The sequence below is a fragment of the Ctenocephalides felis genome, unplaced genomic scaffold (assembly GCF_003426905.1).
Source record: "Ctenocephalides felis isolate EL2017-DRISC unplaced genomic scaffold, ASM342690v1 CF-g0.4_SCAFFOLD_01492, whole genome shotgun sequence".
Taxonomy (NCBI): Eukaryota; Metazoa; Arthropoda; class Insecta; order Siphonaptera; family Pulicidae; genus Ctenocephalides; species Ctenocephalides felis.
In genome coordinates this window covers 33690321-33709580 of record NW_020537646.1, presented here as the reverse complement: position 1 = coordinate 33709580, position 19260 = coordinate 33690321, and the positions used below count along the sequence as shown (strand labels likewise).

Sequence of the window (19260 nt, the reverse complement as noted above, 5' to 3'; positions counted from 1 at the left end):
GTTGAATAAATTTTCACTTGAAATTATATATCCCAAACATGTTATCAAACCTTTCGGAATATTTCTGCAAAAATAATTAAGACAAAATTAATAATGAAATATGTTAGAAATATATCAGATCTAGTAAGGACAACTGCGTTGCTTTATTCTAGTCGCTTATTTAAACAATCGAGATACGTTTTTAATTTATATTCACAAAGAGGAGCTAGGAGCTTGTTGTAACAGATTTTTGTTCAAATTAATGTATCTTGAGATCCAGTGATTATATTTCTACGAAATGAAAATAGATAGTTGCTGTAATTACTCTTCTGCACATCAAGTAAAAATAATTCCACAACTGTTGTTCATTATTTTACAATTATTCAAATACTAAAAAAGTTGCGGTGTTTCAACTTACCCCGTGTTTGGGGCTAGTTTGAACATCTACCGGGGCTAGTAGTAACCACAAAAAATGACAATATTATCTCTGATGATTTATTCTTCACTTAATTTTAAGTTTGTTTTGTTTCTAAGTAATTCTTCTCAGAAATTAGCGAAATCTACAATTTGTCTTATAACGTCTATTATTCCTGTTACAGATAGCCCCTAACTCTCCTGCATAAAAGATTGCACTTAGCTAAGAAAAAAATTCGCTAGCAATTAGTTAAATAAACGGATTGAAAATGAGAGATTAAGAAATGAAGTTTTTAGAGATCATTTAATTAATTTGTCATTAAATATAGTGAAAACGTAATTAAAATAATATTAATTCGGGGCGAAAGATTTCGTGCGCCCTTGTGTTAGGTGTGTTTCCTCAGCAATAAATCTCAGGCAGTACGTGCATGTAACACGCAGGCACAGTTCTGTTTGTCTTATATGATAAAGAAAATTTATATGTAAATGCAATTTATATAAATTGGAAGATCGGATCCGAAGAATATATTAGATATTTTCACGTATATAGACCTTTCCTTTTGATCCGCATATATTGCTCAATCAATTGTTCTTTAACACATTTTTACTGAATTCGAAACTTAAAAACGTTTTATTTTATTTTGGTGCAATTGGACTAACTAATATAATCTTAACATATTTATATACATTATTATATAAATATAGAATTTTATTATAAACCATATTTCTGAAACAATTTATCAAATGCCTAAATTAAATTTTTTAACTCTCAAATGGTCAAAATATAAACTTCTATTTTACTATAAAATTTATAGTATTTACTCAATAAATATATTTTCAAATCATCATATAAATCATCATACTATAGATCACTCAACATAAGAATATTTGCAAAACATACGTGGATTTTTTAATGTTTTTGAAAATTTGCAAAACATACGCTGAATTTACATTATATAAATTATATCAATAGAAACTCTTATTACTATGTTTCTATAGAAAGCGTTTGTTATGACACTATGTGAAGTTAATAAAATATTATATGTTTTATTAAATCAAATATTCATTGAATTTCAATTAAATCAACATTTTAGTTTAGTTTAATAAGTTTAATAGAGATTAAAGTTTAAAAATCAATATGTTGCTCGTAAATAATATCTTTTGATTTTGTATGTATACATACATTGATTTGATTCATTTGTTATATTTCAATGATTTTTGATTGTTAGATATTTTTTTTAAATTTATAACAAACATTAAAAAATGTAAAATTGAAGTTTGTTTATTGTTTGGCGAAAATGGCACAAGATTATATGTTTAAATCCGCGGATTGAATAACATGGTGTTACTATACTCTTTTCGACTTTAATGTAAATATCCAAGTATGTTTTTGAGATGAAATATTTGTTTCGGGAAAAAATTAATTAAGTCAAAAATGCTACCTAAGAAAGATAAAAAATATAACTAAAACAGACAACGGTTGCTGTTCAATATAGCTATTTGTAAAATAAAAAATGTAATTAGTAAATGTTTTCATACAATAGAAATATTGTAAATCATATATAAAAGATGGTATTACATTTACGTTTTTTACATTTGAATGAAGCATGATTCTGAAAAGCGTCTCTGAGACGTATTCGATTGATAATTACGATTATAAATTATTGATTTTTATTCTTAAATTTGGAATTTGTGTAATGTAGAATAATGAGTTTTTTTAGATGTTGTCCTGTATAAATTGCATCGCAATCTTTACAATCAATTATTCATACTAGGATGGATGATCTATTTTTACTTACTATACTATATTGCAGTCCAAAATTGTTAAGCATTATATTACATATATTAATTTTAAATTACATTTACATCAATTTCAACATTGAATGTTCTTATTAACATATAGAGTCTTTTTTATTCACTGACGAATTTAGTTATAATCAAACCGAGAAAAGAGAGTCGCTGATTTCAAGTTTTTGGTTCTAAAATAAAGAAAACATCTAAACATCTCTTCTTTATTTAATATATAAATAAAATTGACCTGAACATTTTATTTGCTATATATTGTTTTTATCTGGCTATGATTATTTTTAGTTATTTTTAGTTTATTACGTTTTCGAAATATGTCATGTGATGGAATAAAAATTGGAGTAAAATATAAATATGAATTCAATTGTTATTTAATAGCAGTTTTGTGCAGCAAATTTCAAATGCATATTTTTGCAATAACTATTTTTTGTGAAAAAAAAACAAAATGCCATTAGTCGAAACTCCAATCAAAAACCTTTCAAATAGTAAAGCAAATACAGAAATAATTCATCACAGCTGAAATATAAATTTAACTATCAATATATATGGTAGTTACGCTTTGGACCATGTTGGTTTTGTTTGCTCCTAACTGCGTATAGCAGATAGTAAATTTGATGACGGCCGTTATTTTAAACGGCGATGCTATTTTTACGCGTCAAGTTTTTTTTGCGCGCAGAAGATTCCGAAAGGATTTTTTGTGCCAATACAAACATTAGAGCACGCAGGAACGTGCCCAACAATTTCTATAATAGGGATGTCAAGAATCGTCGATTTAAAATAATTGATATAATAATTTTTTTAATATATCAGAATATTATTAGGTCGTGCTGTCATCACATTGAATTATTAACTTCTCTTGTCTTGTCTAATTGTAACTATATTATTGATAGTTTAGACCTGAGGTTTTTAGGGGGAGGGGGAATTTGACAAAAAATTACGAAATATGACGTGGGGGAGGAAAGGGTATAGTTAGATTTCACGTGTATTTATTTTTTACCTGAATTTTAAAAAAAGTCAAAAATTTTACAGTTTTTTCAAGTAACTAAGATGTTTGGAGGGGGAGAGGCAGTAATTTTAAATATCACCACGTATCACCAAGGGTTCCAAAAATCTTTGAAAAATCGATCACGTGATTATTGGACGCCCCTATGGATTCTATAACTTGTTGCTGTTGTGATAATTCTTCTAACCAACTATATTACTTATTTAACGACATCACAAGTGGTCAGTGGTCTTTCATCTAATAGTGATGATATTTGATTATTAAAAAATTTAATATTTGAATATTTAATTTTTTGATTAATTTTGACTTTTTGCTGCAATGCACATTATCAATACAATTATGAATAAAATTGATAGATATAATTAGATATATTGGTTTAGAAATGGGTGAAAGCTAATTTTATATTGTACTGTATTTTTCTATTTTTTTTTTTCATTTGCATGTTTATGCTTTGAATTGAAAAGCTATTTAATTGCGTCGATTAGATTGATTCAAAATACATTCGATTCATATGCTGAGTAGTTTTTGACAAAGACAGGTCCACCGATTTAGGAGATACTGAGCTAAAACTGCTGAAGATTTTTTTTTATTTCATTTAATAATTACAACTATCTATAAAATAAGATATCTAGTAATTTTTTTGATTAATAAAATAGAAAGGGCATACCAGGCCGCCCAGTGGTGGTCCTGATATTATTGTTGTTAAGTAGTAGTTAATTTAGAAAACGGTTAAACTGAAATAGACTTGATCCAGGTAGTCTTATAAACTAATCAAATTAAACTATACATATTAGATTAAACATAAAATAATCTTCTAATCTTATCTAGTATTAAATCTAGAACTATTTATTAGTCTACATTATTTCTAGACGATAACTTAAAAACCTTATTGTGCTAACTAAATAAGTTTTGTTCTCTTCTGCCTGTATTTGAAAGTTGTATCATATAATTTGGCTGCAAGTTCGTACTGCTAAAGATGACAATTTTTGAGAAAATGGAGCATCCGATTTGAATGATTCAAAAAATATTTTGCTTGTGTTGACGGAATGAAGAATTTGAATTATGTAGAGTGTAGACAGATAGAGTGGTAGACTGACAAACTGATAGCCAGTTTGGTGAACAAGTAGAAAGGGTAAGTAGGTGGATACGTGGACAGGTAAACAGGTAGACAAGCAAATAGGTTACACGGTAATATATGTAGGCGGTGGACAGATGATCAAGCTTGGTAGATTGGTAGATCAAGGTAGATTGGTAGATCATGAATTAAAAATAAAGTTATTGGTCACATGAGTTATTTATTTACTTTTATAGGAAAGTTCATGCAACCAGGCATTAGGCAAGATGCCGCTTACAGCTAGTTTAAAAGTGCTGTTTTAACACTGCTAATTTTATTACTGTCTAATCGTCAAAATTTGTTCTTTGTGCCCACCGATACAGTTATTTAAAATTAAATTAATGAAATAAGAAAAAAAAACATTTATTGAATCTGCAAAATAGTATAGTTATTAGTTCGTATACTTTGACTTGGTCTGATATTTTAATTCAATGATAAATTGATTTAAAAAAAAATTCTTTCAGTAAGTAATTGTTATATGTGAAATTTGCATTCTAGTATTATGATTTAGAAATAGATAGGCAATTATTTTCTTCGTTTTAGTTAAAAATAGCGTGCTTAAATATTGTCATTAATTTAAAATTTCACTATGGTAGTATGTTTTCCTATAATACAGACAGAAAAAATCTAGTTTCTTCTGTACAGCACAAGTCCATAACACTAGTTCGAATGTTTGACATAAAAAACTATCGAGTTTTTTTTCACGTTCGAATCCATCTATTGACTCGACATATCGTGTTTTATAATATCTCGGTCTAGGTTCGTTTGATATATCTAAAAATACATGGAATAATAATTTATTGCAGATTGGAATTCACGCAAAATAGTTCAACACTATAATTTTTTCTGAAACGCAGTTTTTGTAATTGAGTTCTTGTCACAATTTCGTAACAAAAAAATGTTAATAAAATACTATATTAAACATACTTAATTCTTTATTAAACTAAAATACTTAATGTATAGTACATTTTATTAAACCTATTTATTATTAATGTTAAGTTAATACTAGTGCATTTTAATACTAGTTCAAAAATACATAAAGTGAAGAAGTATGTCAGACAATAAGAAAACACGGTTGCAATTCATTTTTAACATTTATTTTACACAAATTACTCGATTGTAGCATATGCAATATTAGAAATTATAGAAAAATAAATTGATTGAGTTTTGTTTATTCACTTTTCTGTAAACATTTATAAGTTGCAGTATTTATAATAATCTATTTGAAAACATTTAATATGCCTCGAATATCTAAGTACGGCACGTGAAGTTCCAGCAATTTGCTTTAAGGCACGATGCCATACACCACTAGTTTACTTTAGTCATTAAACAATAATAAAATAGTAGCATTTAATGTTCTCATATTTATAAAATTGTCAACTTTAGTTGCATCTAGTTACAAAATAAGAATCCTATTTATAGCTTCTTCCGGCACTAAAATGTTTACCATAAATTTTCCTCGAAAGAACGTAACTAAATTACCATGCAAAATTTACACGTGAATCGCTCTTGAATGCTTAATTTTCTTTATCCCATGGGCAAGATTTAAAAAAAGCAAGCGTCGATTTTACATCACTCATAATAAAAAATATTGACATTTTATGCAAGAAGATTGCATTCAAGTCAGGATTCATGATAGATTCATTACGCTTCTGTTAAGCTTTACGACGGGCAAAATGATAATGAGATAAAATGAGAGGATTTCTAGGCAAAATTCTTGCTTCATCATACTTTATTATCAACATATGTTTTAGGGCTAATGTTAGTATGCTGATATTGCCTTTTCATGGATTTTGTCATATATTTTAGACCAATTGTCCTAATAGTACTTTTTTAGGTATTTCTTATTAGACATATTTGACATCATACAAAGTTTCACATAATGTAACAGTATTGCTCTCAAAGTAATCTTTCTGGCTTTATAAGATATTATTAATTAAACTAATGCTTTATAATATTAGATTCAGGTGAAACATTTTGCCTTGCTACGTATATTGCACAATATCACCAAATACTGTAGGTAGCGTTTAATTGCAAATCTCTGGGATATTCTGTCCTTTGTGTTTCATACTTGGTCGTCCAGTATGTTCAGTGTTCATCGGATAAATGAAGTTACGTTATTATTCAATAAATTACTTTAATGGGTAGCAAGATCATACTTTATATTCTAATTAAAATCATGGTATATATTGTTACTATAAATACTATAAATTATAAACATAATTCAATACTATAATAATTAAACTTGCATCTAAAACAAATAAAATAACGCATTATATTAATTTTTTTTGTTATGTTTTTGTATATTTTTGTTAATAGTTTTTCATTTAACCAAATCATTTTAATCAACAATTTAGGGGGCGTATAGCAAATATAATAAATAATATGTAATTAATAATTGGCTGTGAGTACAAGTTACCAGTTTGTGAATAATGAATATAATTGGGTAAAATTAGTTTTGTATTTGTAAATTAGTAAATAAAATTCAGTAGCTCTCAAATATGAGATTATTGTCCTCTTGATGCAATCTTGAGATAAATATGGATCTAGGCTATTGAATCATTTACCTAAATAATATAGTTTCTATAATTTTTTTTATTATACGTAAAAGATTTACCATATAGGTCCGTACGGACATTTAGTAAATATATTGGTATAAATTAAATGTAGAGCTGTAATCGAAGCAGATTATCTGTGTGAGTAACCTATGTTACGTTTCTATAATAATTATTTTAACTAGAAAATTTGTACCGAAAAAATGTGCATATAAAGTTTCAGATCATCACCAACCCCCTCCCCCGTTCTCACACACACTATAATCCGTCCCGGATTTTATGCAAAATAATATGGTCACCTTACTTCAAATAGTTTATCTCCAATGAGATATCTCATTTAAGTTCGTATGGCCATTTTTGTTCTAAAATTGAATTAATTTTTCAATATTTGTTATTTGTCAGCAGGATGTCAAGGCAATCCAGATGCAAAGCGATTGTACGATGATCTTCTATCAAATTATAATAAGCTCGTGAGGCCTGTGGTAAATGTTACTGATGCTCTCACAGTCAAGATCAAATTAAAACTTAGTCAACTTATAGATGTGGTGAGTAATCTATTCTAATTTTATTATCCTAATGTAATAATTTTCAATAGTTAATATTTTTTAAATTATAATCTAATTTATTGCATTCATTGTAATACGATAACTATAACGTAAAGATTCCAATTTATTTATACATACGCCCCCCGTTAAAAAAAACTGTCGCGTCGCTTTCATTGTTCTAACAGTCTAATTTCATAAATACTCCGTTGGTTTTTATAATTTATTTATCGAACTACAAAAATATGAACTGTATAAGGAAAACATATATAAATAACATAGAATTATTTATACATTAATTTTTTGACACCATTTCGACGTTTTTGGTTTGTATTTAAAAATAACATTTTGGAAAAAACTTCTTACGTATCGACAGTCTCGAGCGCCACAGGTTGAAAATCTCTATATTACATATTATTTTATTGGTATATAATATATAATTGTGTTGTTCCTTATCTAAAGAAATATATGTTTTAATAGCTCTAACAGAAATCTATCAACTTAAATAATAAAGATCTAATTTATTCTGATTTTTTTATTATGGTGATACTTGTACATTACAATTTGATCTTTTTTAGGGCTACTGATTGAAGTAAGACTGTCGATTATAAAGAAACTAAAATTTACCCTAATAACTAATATAATAAAAAATACGCATCAGATTTAACTGATATCATAATTCATGTTGGAAAAAAAAAATTTAATTTTCTTACTAGCATAGTTATACCATAGCAAGGTGCCAGAATAACTTTTAAATGATACCAGGTTCTGAAACTGTTGAAATCCAAATGAGAACTTTTAGTATACAATATTTATATTATAATATTTATAGAAAAACACCTAGGAAAAGCTATGGCACTTCTTTAATCTTTTAGTTTTGTGAAGTAACTTAACTTTGCGGAATAAAAAAATCTACCAACTTGAAACAGTATGACAAAATTTATTTTCTACTGTAATAAAATTGCATAAAATAATCCTGCATTGCTTCTAAGTCGCTAGTGCAAATGCTAGTTAGGGTTACCTAATTTTGTGAATAAAATAATAATAAATTTACGTTATTTGCCAAGGACGTAAAATTCTTCTTGTTATTAAGCATAGGTACCAATTATTCTTAGTCAAGCAGACAATAAATGTATTTTCAGCAAGTCAAAACTTTAGATTTGATTAAAAAGTATCTCGATTAATGCTTTGCTGTATATTTAAATCTGAAGCTACTATCCTCATAAATAGTGTATCAAAATGTTTCAATTCCATTTTATTTAGGATCTTTTACTTTTTTTATGCCCACAAGTGCCGCAAAACAAACAAATTCCATAATCCTGCAACATCATGTTGACGGCTATAACCCTTAGTCGATGTTGTAAAAAGTGCATTTGCTCGCTCAATCTTTAACAGAATTCTCGTTCGATTGAAACTGCTGATCTGCTGCCGTAAAAACGGTATTTTTATCGAACATCTTATCCAAACATGATTTTCCATTCTTTTATAAAGCTTTGAACAAACTCATGGACGGACAGCCGTTCTTTTTATTCCTTTTTTACCGATACTCATAAAATAAACTTATGAAATGAAAATTGGAAATGCATTAGATTCATACAGTAAAGCATTTCTTTGGAGCAATGTCTTGTAGAGAATGTATTTTCTTGGAATAAAAATTCGAATATATCAATGGAGGAATTTATATGACTGTAATTAGATGTACTTAATGAAGTTGGCTTCAAAATTGAATAGAAATTAAAAATATTGAGATTTGTTTTGATGTTTTTAGAGCACAATTTTTTAAGAATGAATGAGTATGAATATCGTTAAATGCAGAATCTATTTAATTTGCAAAAGTGATATAGGTTGCAGCAATTGCATAAGTACATTTTGCAAAGTGCTTTACCTTGATTACACATAGTTACTGAACTATATCGTACTAATTAATCTTAACTGACCCATATTTATATCTTATAAATATAAATAAATACTAAAAATATATAAAATAGGTAAATACAAATTTACCTGATTTCTGATAAACGCGAAAAAACGGTTAGTTTTTTAGGCAATCTTTAATTTGCCAAATTTTGAACTTCCCGTACGGCAAGTTATAGTAGTCGCAAAAAAGTCGAAAATGAAAATTTTTATATATCGTTACGTTTCAAATATTTCTGAATATTTTACCTTAGAAAAAATAGATGTATGTGTGTGTGTCTGTGTATGTATGTGTGTGTATGTGTGTGCGGATACAAATTTTCGTCGACGATTTCGGGAACACCGATCAACCGATTTGAATAATTCAAAAAACATTCGATTTGTATTGATAAGGAGACGTGCTGATTAGTTTTTGGCGAAGGCAGGTCTAGCCGTTCTAAAAATACGGGGCAAAAATTGCCAAAAATGGTAACTCAGTTTTTAGGAGAACGCAGCGTCCGATTTTAATCATTCAAAAAACATTTTACTTGTATAACAAGTAAAGAATTGATCAAATTTTCATAAAGGCAGGTCTAGCGGTTTAGAAGATCTAATGAAAAAAGTAAAAAAAAAATGCCATCTGGCGGTCAAAAATGATTATTATACATATGCACATCAAATTATCAGATATTTTATAGAGATTTTTACAATAAGTATGATTTTTGTTTACATTCCTATCTGTTCCGTACCAATGTTTATTCGTTAGACGGCGACGCGGCGCTTACGCGCTTTGACATTTTGTCTCTATGCAGTTAAAGCAGTACGATTGCTTTGAAAAAAAGTTCAGAATTTCCAAAATATGTCAAAATAAAGAAAACATCTTTTTTCAAAAAAATTTTTTGTTTTCAAAAAAAAATGTTTTTTTCAAAAAAAAAAAATTTTTTTTGTCAAATTTATAGTTTCTCAAAAATCTAATATTTTCGAAGTAATTTTTTTTCAAAAATGTTAATCGTTTTTAAAAAGATAATAATTTTTTACGGAAAGTTCCAGCAATTTGCCATAAGGCACGATGCCATGCGCCCCACTAGTATGTTCTTTAATTTATATTTAAAATTTTATAAGCATAAGGCTAGAATTCTGCTTAACTACGAAAATTGAACAGCAGTCCTTTAAAGCGCCAATATGGAAATGTTAACAATAAGATTTCATTCCTCTAATATTATGATAACTAAATGTGATAAAGTAATACCATATCAAAAAATCAAGATAAACAAATTTCTAAACTCATTTTTCTTTGAAAGCTAGGAGTTACCTCGTCAGATTGTGTAGATGTACTGTCAGTACCAGTTTCATCAAAAATTATTTCGCTAATGTTATATATATATATATATATATATATATATATATATATTTATATATATTTATATACCTAATAATCCAATATATCCAATTTGGTATATACCTCGATGCAGCAAAACTTTTTTGTTTTTAGTTTTCTGTAAAATGTTGATTTTTGTTTTATATTGTTTTTTTGTTAGATTTAATTTCGTACATCTAAATTTGCCGTAATTTATAGTACTGTAAATTGTTATGAATATAAATATTGGATCAATAAAAATCCAATTGGTTGGTTTCTAAATCAATATTTCAATACTTTTTTGTATTTTATAATTGAAAGTTGTGTCTATACGTTATCTACAATTTAAATTTATACTTATCAGCCGCACATATTGAATTCACATGAATATTTTACATCTAACATGTCTAGACTTCATGACTTTGGGGAATAGGTTCATACGTTTCAGAGATGAGGCCGAAAAAGTTCAAAATATAACGTTTTGATTTTTGAAACATATTTTCAAATTATTAGTAGGAATGAAAAATATGATTTACTGATATATCAACATTAAGTGTTACTGAATTACGTAACATATTTGGTTTCTTTATTTAATTAAAAAAAATAATCTTATGTTTGTAAAAATTGTTAATTTTTATGTTTCCAAAAGGTTTCAAATTTTGCTTGCAAGAACGCGAATTTACGTTTATTTCAATAATTTTTTTATTGTCATAATTTTTACAAAAATAATGCTTTATATAACCTTGATCTGAAATTAATCAAAAACTATTGTTGTATGACATCGTGCCTTATGACAAATTGCTGGAACTTCCCGTACTGTAACGAAATGTTCGAGCATTATTAAATGTTTTCAAATAGATTATTATAAATAATGTAACATTGTTTAATATTTATTATTTATTTAAAGTATATAAGTAAACTTTAGCACTTTAGCGAAAATTAAAATTAAATTCTGAATTATTTTCGATATACAAAAAAAATTATAAGAAAAATTGAAATTTTTTTTTCCAAAATCAATTATTTGCCAACACAAGCAGAAAGTATTTTGAATCATTCATATCGGACGCTTAGCTCTCTCAAAATCTGCGTTTTTTTACATTTAGCCTTGTATCTTTGGAATGGTTGGACCTGTCTTTGCCAAAAACAAAGCACCACTTCTCCTAATCATTACAAATTGAATACTTTTTGGATCATTCAAATCGGATAATTCGTTCTCTCAAAAACTCGATTTCTATTTTATGCACTCTTTGCTCCATATCTCCGTAACGGCTGGACCTGCCTTTGCCAGAAACCAGCCTATCTCCTAATCAACAGGAATCGAATTTTTTTAAATCATTCAAATCGGTTGATTCGTGCGCCCGAAAACTTGGACGAAAAAATGCGGACACACAAAACACACACACACATCTATTTTTTCTGAGGTATGCCAAAATGTTCAGTAACCTTCAAAAGGTGAAGATATGCAGAAAAAATTTTTCTCGATTTTTGGCCCATTACTATAATTTATCCTACGGGAAGTTAATGTTTATCAGCAGAGTTGAAATAACCATTTTACTTAATTTACTTACTCGTATATTTGCTTGGTTTAATTTACTTTACATTTTATTAAAGGTTTAGATGGTCTTTTTTACCCCACCCCTCAATTAATCAAAGTCAAATTAGACTTTGTGCCCCGTCTCAAAACCTATATTAAAATACCGCAAACTAAACAACAGTGCACATAATATGAAAAACAAAACAATAAAAGAAAATACTTTTGTTATAGATTTTTAAACATGGACATTTACCTACTGATAGCGACGTTGCTTGATTTGAGGATATATAGCTGGTTACCCATCTTTTGCATATTTTTTTCAAATATTGTTATTAAAAAATTCTTAACTTTATTTTTGTAATATTGGGGATGGATCTTTTTATCTACGAATCTTTGAGCCCATCTACATTGCTACTATATAAGTTGAGTTAATTTAATACTCCTATTATTAATTTAAACCTATACTTTTCGAAAATCCTTTCGAGACAAATAATGATTTTAAAAAAAAACCGGTCACAATATAGAAACCCGGAACTATCCCGGATAAACCGGGGCATGTAGTCACTGCAAAATAGGAGGTTCACAACAAAACGAAAAACATCGCAAGGGGTCCAAGGCACAAACAAGTTTGGGAGCCTATGATCTAGCTAGATGATTTAACGCAAAGACACAATGTTTATGTTATACTACTACTCTCTTAATATGATAAAATAGTCTTAAAAATCGCATCTTCCCACTTCGTGTTCCAAAACCATATCGTATCATGAATATGAAGTGATCAGTAATTTTTCAACCCGTTCTCGACGATCACGGATCTAGCCTGCGGGCCCGATATACAAAATACATATGCGACGTGCGCCTACGGAGCCACTTTCGATAACAGCGTTATATAACGTTGTTACACCGAATAACAGCGCTATCACCAAGATAACCGATCTTAACTACCACAGCCCATCCCCGACACGGGACAAATTGTTATGTTTGGTATTTGGTGCACACGTACAACACGCGTTCTACTAAGGGCGGGGGTGGAGCGCATTTACATGGGAAAAGTCGATGTTGGGAAAAAGTATTATGTAATGCGAAACAAAGTTTGGAGTACGCGTATGTAATATTATGGGGATTGCTAATTTCTGGATTCTTTTTTTTTTGTAAATAATTTTTTCACTAGTATTATTACCAAGAAAAAGGCAGTTGATTGATGATAAATACAGGGAACTGAAAGCCGAAGTACAGAACCATAAAGAAGTAGAAGCTTGGAGAAGAAAATGCATAAAAGTAATTAAACTAGTAGTGCATGGCATATGGTGCCTTAACGAAAATTGTTGGTACTTCCAAAATTTTTTTTTAAGTTTTACTTTTATTAAAAGATTTTGATAAATTCAAAAAAAAATGATTTTTTGAGAATTTTGAAATTTTTGAATACTGACTAAAATTTGATTTTTGTTATATTTAGGATTTTTTTGAAAATTTGGAATTTTTTTTAACTTGCTATTAACTCGCTTTTAACCCTGCTTTGAAATTAAAATTTAAAAAAAAATAATTCATTCTTTCTTCAAGTTCTTCATTTTGTCAATACAAGTCAAATGATAAAATTATTCAAATCGAACGCTCCGATCTCTCAAAAACTGAATTACCATTTTGCCCAAAACTAATCAGCACATTTTCCCATCAATACGAATCGAATGTTTTGTATTCAAATTGGTTGAACCGTGTTTCATCGACAAAAATTTGTATCCACACACACATACGAATACACACGCACAAACACATATTTACATTTGTTCTAAGGTATGCTAAAATGTTCAGAAATGATTGAAGTGTAAATATATATAAAAACTTTCATTTTCGATTCCGACCCTACGGAAAGTTAAAAAGTTTATTGTAATACAATGAGAATAATAAACAAGGGAGAAGAAGGAAACAGTTGATTTGTATGCTATGTCGTCATGGACCTGCCTTCGGGTAGACTGCTATTTATTATTATCATTACCAAGCCCATGACATTTTATTTCATTATCCTTACCTGTTCATAGTTTATTTTTTGCATTTTACTCTGAGGACGCCTGCTTCAAAGCTTTCTTTTGACGTGCATTTCAGCTTTCAATTATCTGTATTTGTTTGCGCATCTGTATTCTTTTACGTCTTGCCTGTCTTTTTATTGTATGTAGTGCCTGCTTGTTTTTTAATTTTTTTTTGTAATTAAAATTTGTATAGTTATTATTATTAGTTTTCACAACGATGAGAAGTTGACAGTATAAAGGCATCACCTACTTTTCCAATTAACCCTTACTGTATATAGTTCATTTTTTTTACATTTTACATTATATTCTTGGATCATCTGTATTTTTTAAATGTTTACAAGCATCATCATTCAATTATTCCTTTTTGCCTTCAAATAGGTCATGCTCATATTAGAATTAAAGTCCTCTTCTTCCAAATATTTTCTAGCAAACCACTTGACAATTTCAACACTTTTATTTGGCATAGTGACTTTATACTCTTCTGCTCTTTTTCCGAAATGTGTTTTTATATTTTATATGTTGTATTATTTTCTATTATGTATTGTGGTTTTTGAGACAGCCGTGATCTGAAGTCATAAAAATCACTGGCTGAAACAATGATTAGATTTAATAAGTGATATACATTTCTGAGAAGACTATAAGTAATTTCAACATGGTAACCTCATACGAAGAAACTTAAATTGCAATATAAATACTGGTGCACCGGTTGCATCATTAACGCCAACCCAATTTCAAGAAGATGGATCATAGCGACTCCTGCCAAATTGATGGTAACTACTAGCAAATTTGCTAGTCCTGACTAACAGTCTACCGCCCAGACCTCTGGTCTTCGTGGACTAAGCGGCAGTAGTACCATCTGCACATAGACAGATCCTCATTGCAACATCAACCAACTTCCACTTCCAGAAAAAAACGATAAGAAATGAAAACAAATCTGGATAAAAAAATATGTATAACATTTTATATATATATATATATATATATATATATATATATATATATATATATTATTCTGAATCCTTTTGCTCCAATGATTTCATATCTTGTTCTTCAGCTTTCAATTCTCAGTACTTCCTTTAGTATCATCTGCATTCTTTTTTGCCTCAGTCCTTTTTATATTGAATTCAAATCAATCACACGTCGTCTTATAAAAATAAATTGCCTAATCTTTACTTACTATAAGTGCGAATCATTTAGGAAAATTGTAATTGCAACCAATGAAGGTTTTTCCTCTGCTCTTTGTCTCTCTAGGTGGTGGTTGTTTTTTTGGTGGTTAATTTCAAGTTCTTCACTTTTCTAAATGACACTACATTCTGAACTCTCCAGGATGTCTACTCTTTCTTGTCTGAGTGTGATATGTACCATTCATTCTGCTGTTTCTTCTGCTGATGGGGACTCAGATTACTAGTGAAATGTCTTTTTATTTCTCAAGTGACAAACAAAATAATGCTAACGATTTTTACATGTGAAAATATTTTATAAATAAAATAAAATGGCATCAATTCCTAATGCTTCATTTGTCTTAATATTCCAAATACTATTTTTTTTAACAATACGACTGTTTGTTATCGATGAGATTATCACAATCAAAGTCATGATGAAAATGAAAATTTGTACAATTATAATACATTTAAATAGAGATCAGTTCAATAATGATAAAAAGGTCTGACTGGAATTTGTTTTATTTTATATCAGGCGTCATTAAAATTATTTATATGATATTTATTCTTAGCATAATTATTTCTTTTTTGTTTCAATTCATTTTAATTCCTATTTTTCTTTTGATGTTGCTTCAAATCGCAAATAACATATACCATATATTGCATTATCTGTGCGCTTGCATCAATTTATGTTATTTTTATTGGCACGTCTATGACCCAGTAGTAGTTTATTAAAATATTATTCGTGTTGAAATAGTGTAATACATGGAGTTAGATTTATAGCTTTGTACATTTTCTGTTCCATATTACTAATAAAAAAGTAAATGATAGAGTCAGAATTTATAAAACTCTTTTCATTGGCAATTAAATATTTTCAAATCATTTTTGTACTTTAAAGTTTTATATAAATTATTATAATTTTGATAAGCAGTTGTAAAATCATTAACTAAAGAACAAATAAAATAAACAAATAAAATTTACTAAATCATGAGTAATAGCGACGATAATAACGAATTGAAAAAATACAACTCAGACCTGTTATGTGCATCTACTTTGCTTATGTAAAATAAATTCATGAAATATAAATAGAAGTGCCAATCCATGAATTTTCATTCTTTTCATTTATCATGAATTGTACATTATTTCTACGTTCAAGTTTGGTTTTGGTAATTATCAAATTATTAACTAGTGAGTATTCGCCGCGATCGTAAACTACCATCTTGAATATGTTTTTAATTACATATAAGATAATTTCTCTAGCCAATCTTCATCAACTATTTTATGTCAATGTCGATATTATATAATAATATTCGCCATCTCTACTTATGGCTACGACTGATGCAGATTACCTACTCATGTGGGGGTTTACCGCCATATATCAAGATCAGTACCGCCCAATGGAGGTTATCATTAGCCAATGCAACTTTCATGCATTAATCAAGGTTCTTAGTAGATACGAAGTTCAGTTGGTTTAATTTTTGAAACTACATACAAACACATATGTCGTATATATGTATTTATAGCGAGGTTTCCCGGGTAAAAAAGTCCACCACCAAATTTATTATAAACGCAACTGCATCTTTTATACAATTCTAATGTTTCATGTGACTATGATTCTGCTCCAATTCCTTTAAAATGCCACTCGACTGCGCAGTCATTTTAGCCACGAGTGCAACTTGATTCGATTTAGTTAAATTTGCACATTCAATGAACTGCGATTTTGATTTTCTGTAAAGTCAATAGGTGCTTACTTCCGATCGTGAATTCATTCTTAAGAATATTTCTATGCTTAGGAGCTTATTCTAGCAGGGGTAGGTAGTAACATGCGTTTTTCAATAGGATCTTAAACGATATTAAAATATTTTTTCTCTTGATTGGACATTTGAATAATATTGTCATAGCTACTGTTCCGCAAGCCAATGCAGTAAACAGAATTGTGCAGGTGCGTCATTTTTGACGTGCGATATAATATTGATCTATGATAACATTTTTTTTATTTAATTTATTCTGCAATCTGTTTTACATAAGCATTAACATTAAGCAGAGATTGTTAACAATAAATATCTTTCAATATAAACCAGAAGATAGTAGCAAAACACAGCGGCCTGTCTACTAGGTATATATAACACATATTAATAAAAAAAAGAAAGACAAAAAACAGAACGATAAGAAAAAGAAACAATCAAATATAACAAAAAAAAAATAGTTATTAGGTTTAACTGGACTAGATGAGGTCTTGTGGCAACTTTCTTTTCAATCTGGTGGGCTGACCATTCAGGGAAACTCAGGATTTTGTTTGAGCACGTTGGATGATGTACCCCAAAGTTTGGAGACTGTAGGTCCATATGGGCTTGAGTACCACAATGTTTATTAACAGTTTATTGTAAACTGAGAGTTCAGAATTTTTATTTAGTAGCCAGTAATTTTTTTAAAAAAATGATAACATTTTTGTTTGCGTTAATATTATCGACTAATTTTAAATTTTACATAGCTTATTCTGTGCAGGAAACACTATGAATATTATTTGTTTTATGATAATAATTGTAGTTTACTTTGATATATGATACAAGTTATATTACATGAGACATTGTATATTTTATTTTTATTAATTATAGTTTGCGTTGAATTATTAAAACTAAATGCAATTATCAGAGGTACTATTGCTATTTTTTTGGTGTTACTACTTGCCCCGGTAGATGTACAACTAACTCCTAATACAGGTGGAGTTGCAACACCGCACTATTTCTAGATATTGATAATTATGAATTTATGCACAATAATTATGAAATTATTTTTACTTGAAATGGTAGAGCATAGTTTCGCCATCTAATTAGCTTTATTTCGTAGAAATATAATCAGTGGATCTCAAAATATATTACTTTCAACAAAAACTGTTACGACAAGCATATCAATAAATGGCAGGAATTGCATTTAATTTCATCCCTTTACATGTCTATTTTTGTCGAGACAATTCTCTTGACTAAAAGTAATATCTCTAGCAAAGCATTCTGCAAGGAAATTAACATTTGTGGATTCTAGTGCTTCTGTTACTCTCGGTATCCATTAAAGTTTATTGTTTCACTTAATCGTTAAGTGGATTCGTACAATAAATTGCAATAAATGGTATTTATTCACTTCACCTCTATACTAAAATTTCAACAATTGTTTTTCTTGAGAAATTGTGAATTCTACTTATATTGATTTATTAAATATTGTGAATGAAACAATTGCTTTAGTAAAGTTTTTATTTGTGGTTTAATCTCATAATTATTAGTATCGTACCTGTTGCTATAATTATTGGTTATTTGGGTGAAGCTATCACGAAAATGACGTCAATAATATAATAAGAAAATACTTTTGTTATTAATTTTCAAACAATGCTATTTATCTCTCGATAGCATCGTCGTAAGAATCAAAGTGATGCAGCTCACACATCTTTTTTTCCTCTACTTTCAAATATTGTTATTAAAAAAACCTTTACTTTTTTGAGAAATCGTTGGTGGACCTTTTTACCTGAAGACCTTTAAGCCCCGCTCTACCCTATTGCGTTTATTACCATCATAGTAAATAAGCAAACTTTGAAAGTTTGAGTAGATTGCGACAAACATTTTTATATTCCAGACAAAGTTAGTAATGTGTGCAAACAAAAAACTAATTACATTTGAAAGCAAAATTAGTCCAAATAAAAGGTATAAAGATGATTTTTTTAATTACCTGCATTTCCCACGTAAAATAAATCGCCCTTTCTGCTCGTGGCTTTAAAACAAACAGCGCCCACGCCCCCATCGCCTCCTGAATTATTTCTCCACAACGGAACCATTAATTTTGGTATAGGCCATTAAATCAATATGACGTTTCAGCTATTAAACGGAGTAATGG

The 19260-nt window shown here is 28.7% G+C and overlaps 1 protein-coding gene across 1 annotated transcript in view; it reads left to right on the top strand.

Moving 5' to 3' along the window:
• LOC113371147 (acetylcholine receptor subunit alpha-like) overlaps positions 1-19260 on the top strand; it is a 139305-nt gene that overhangs the window by 31214 nt on the left and 88831 nt on the right. The window contains exon 2 of the mRNA XM_026611791.1: positions 7274-7416. Coding sequence (XP_026467576.1) covers positions 7274-7416 — 143 coding nt within the window. The remainder of the gene's footprint in view (positions 1-7273; positions 7417-19260) is intronic.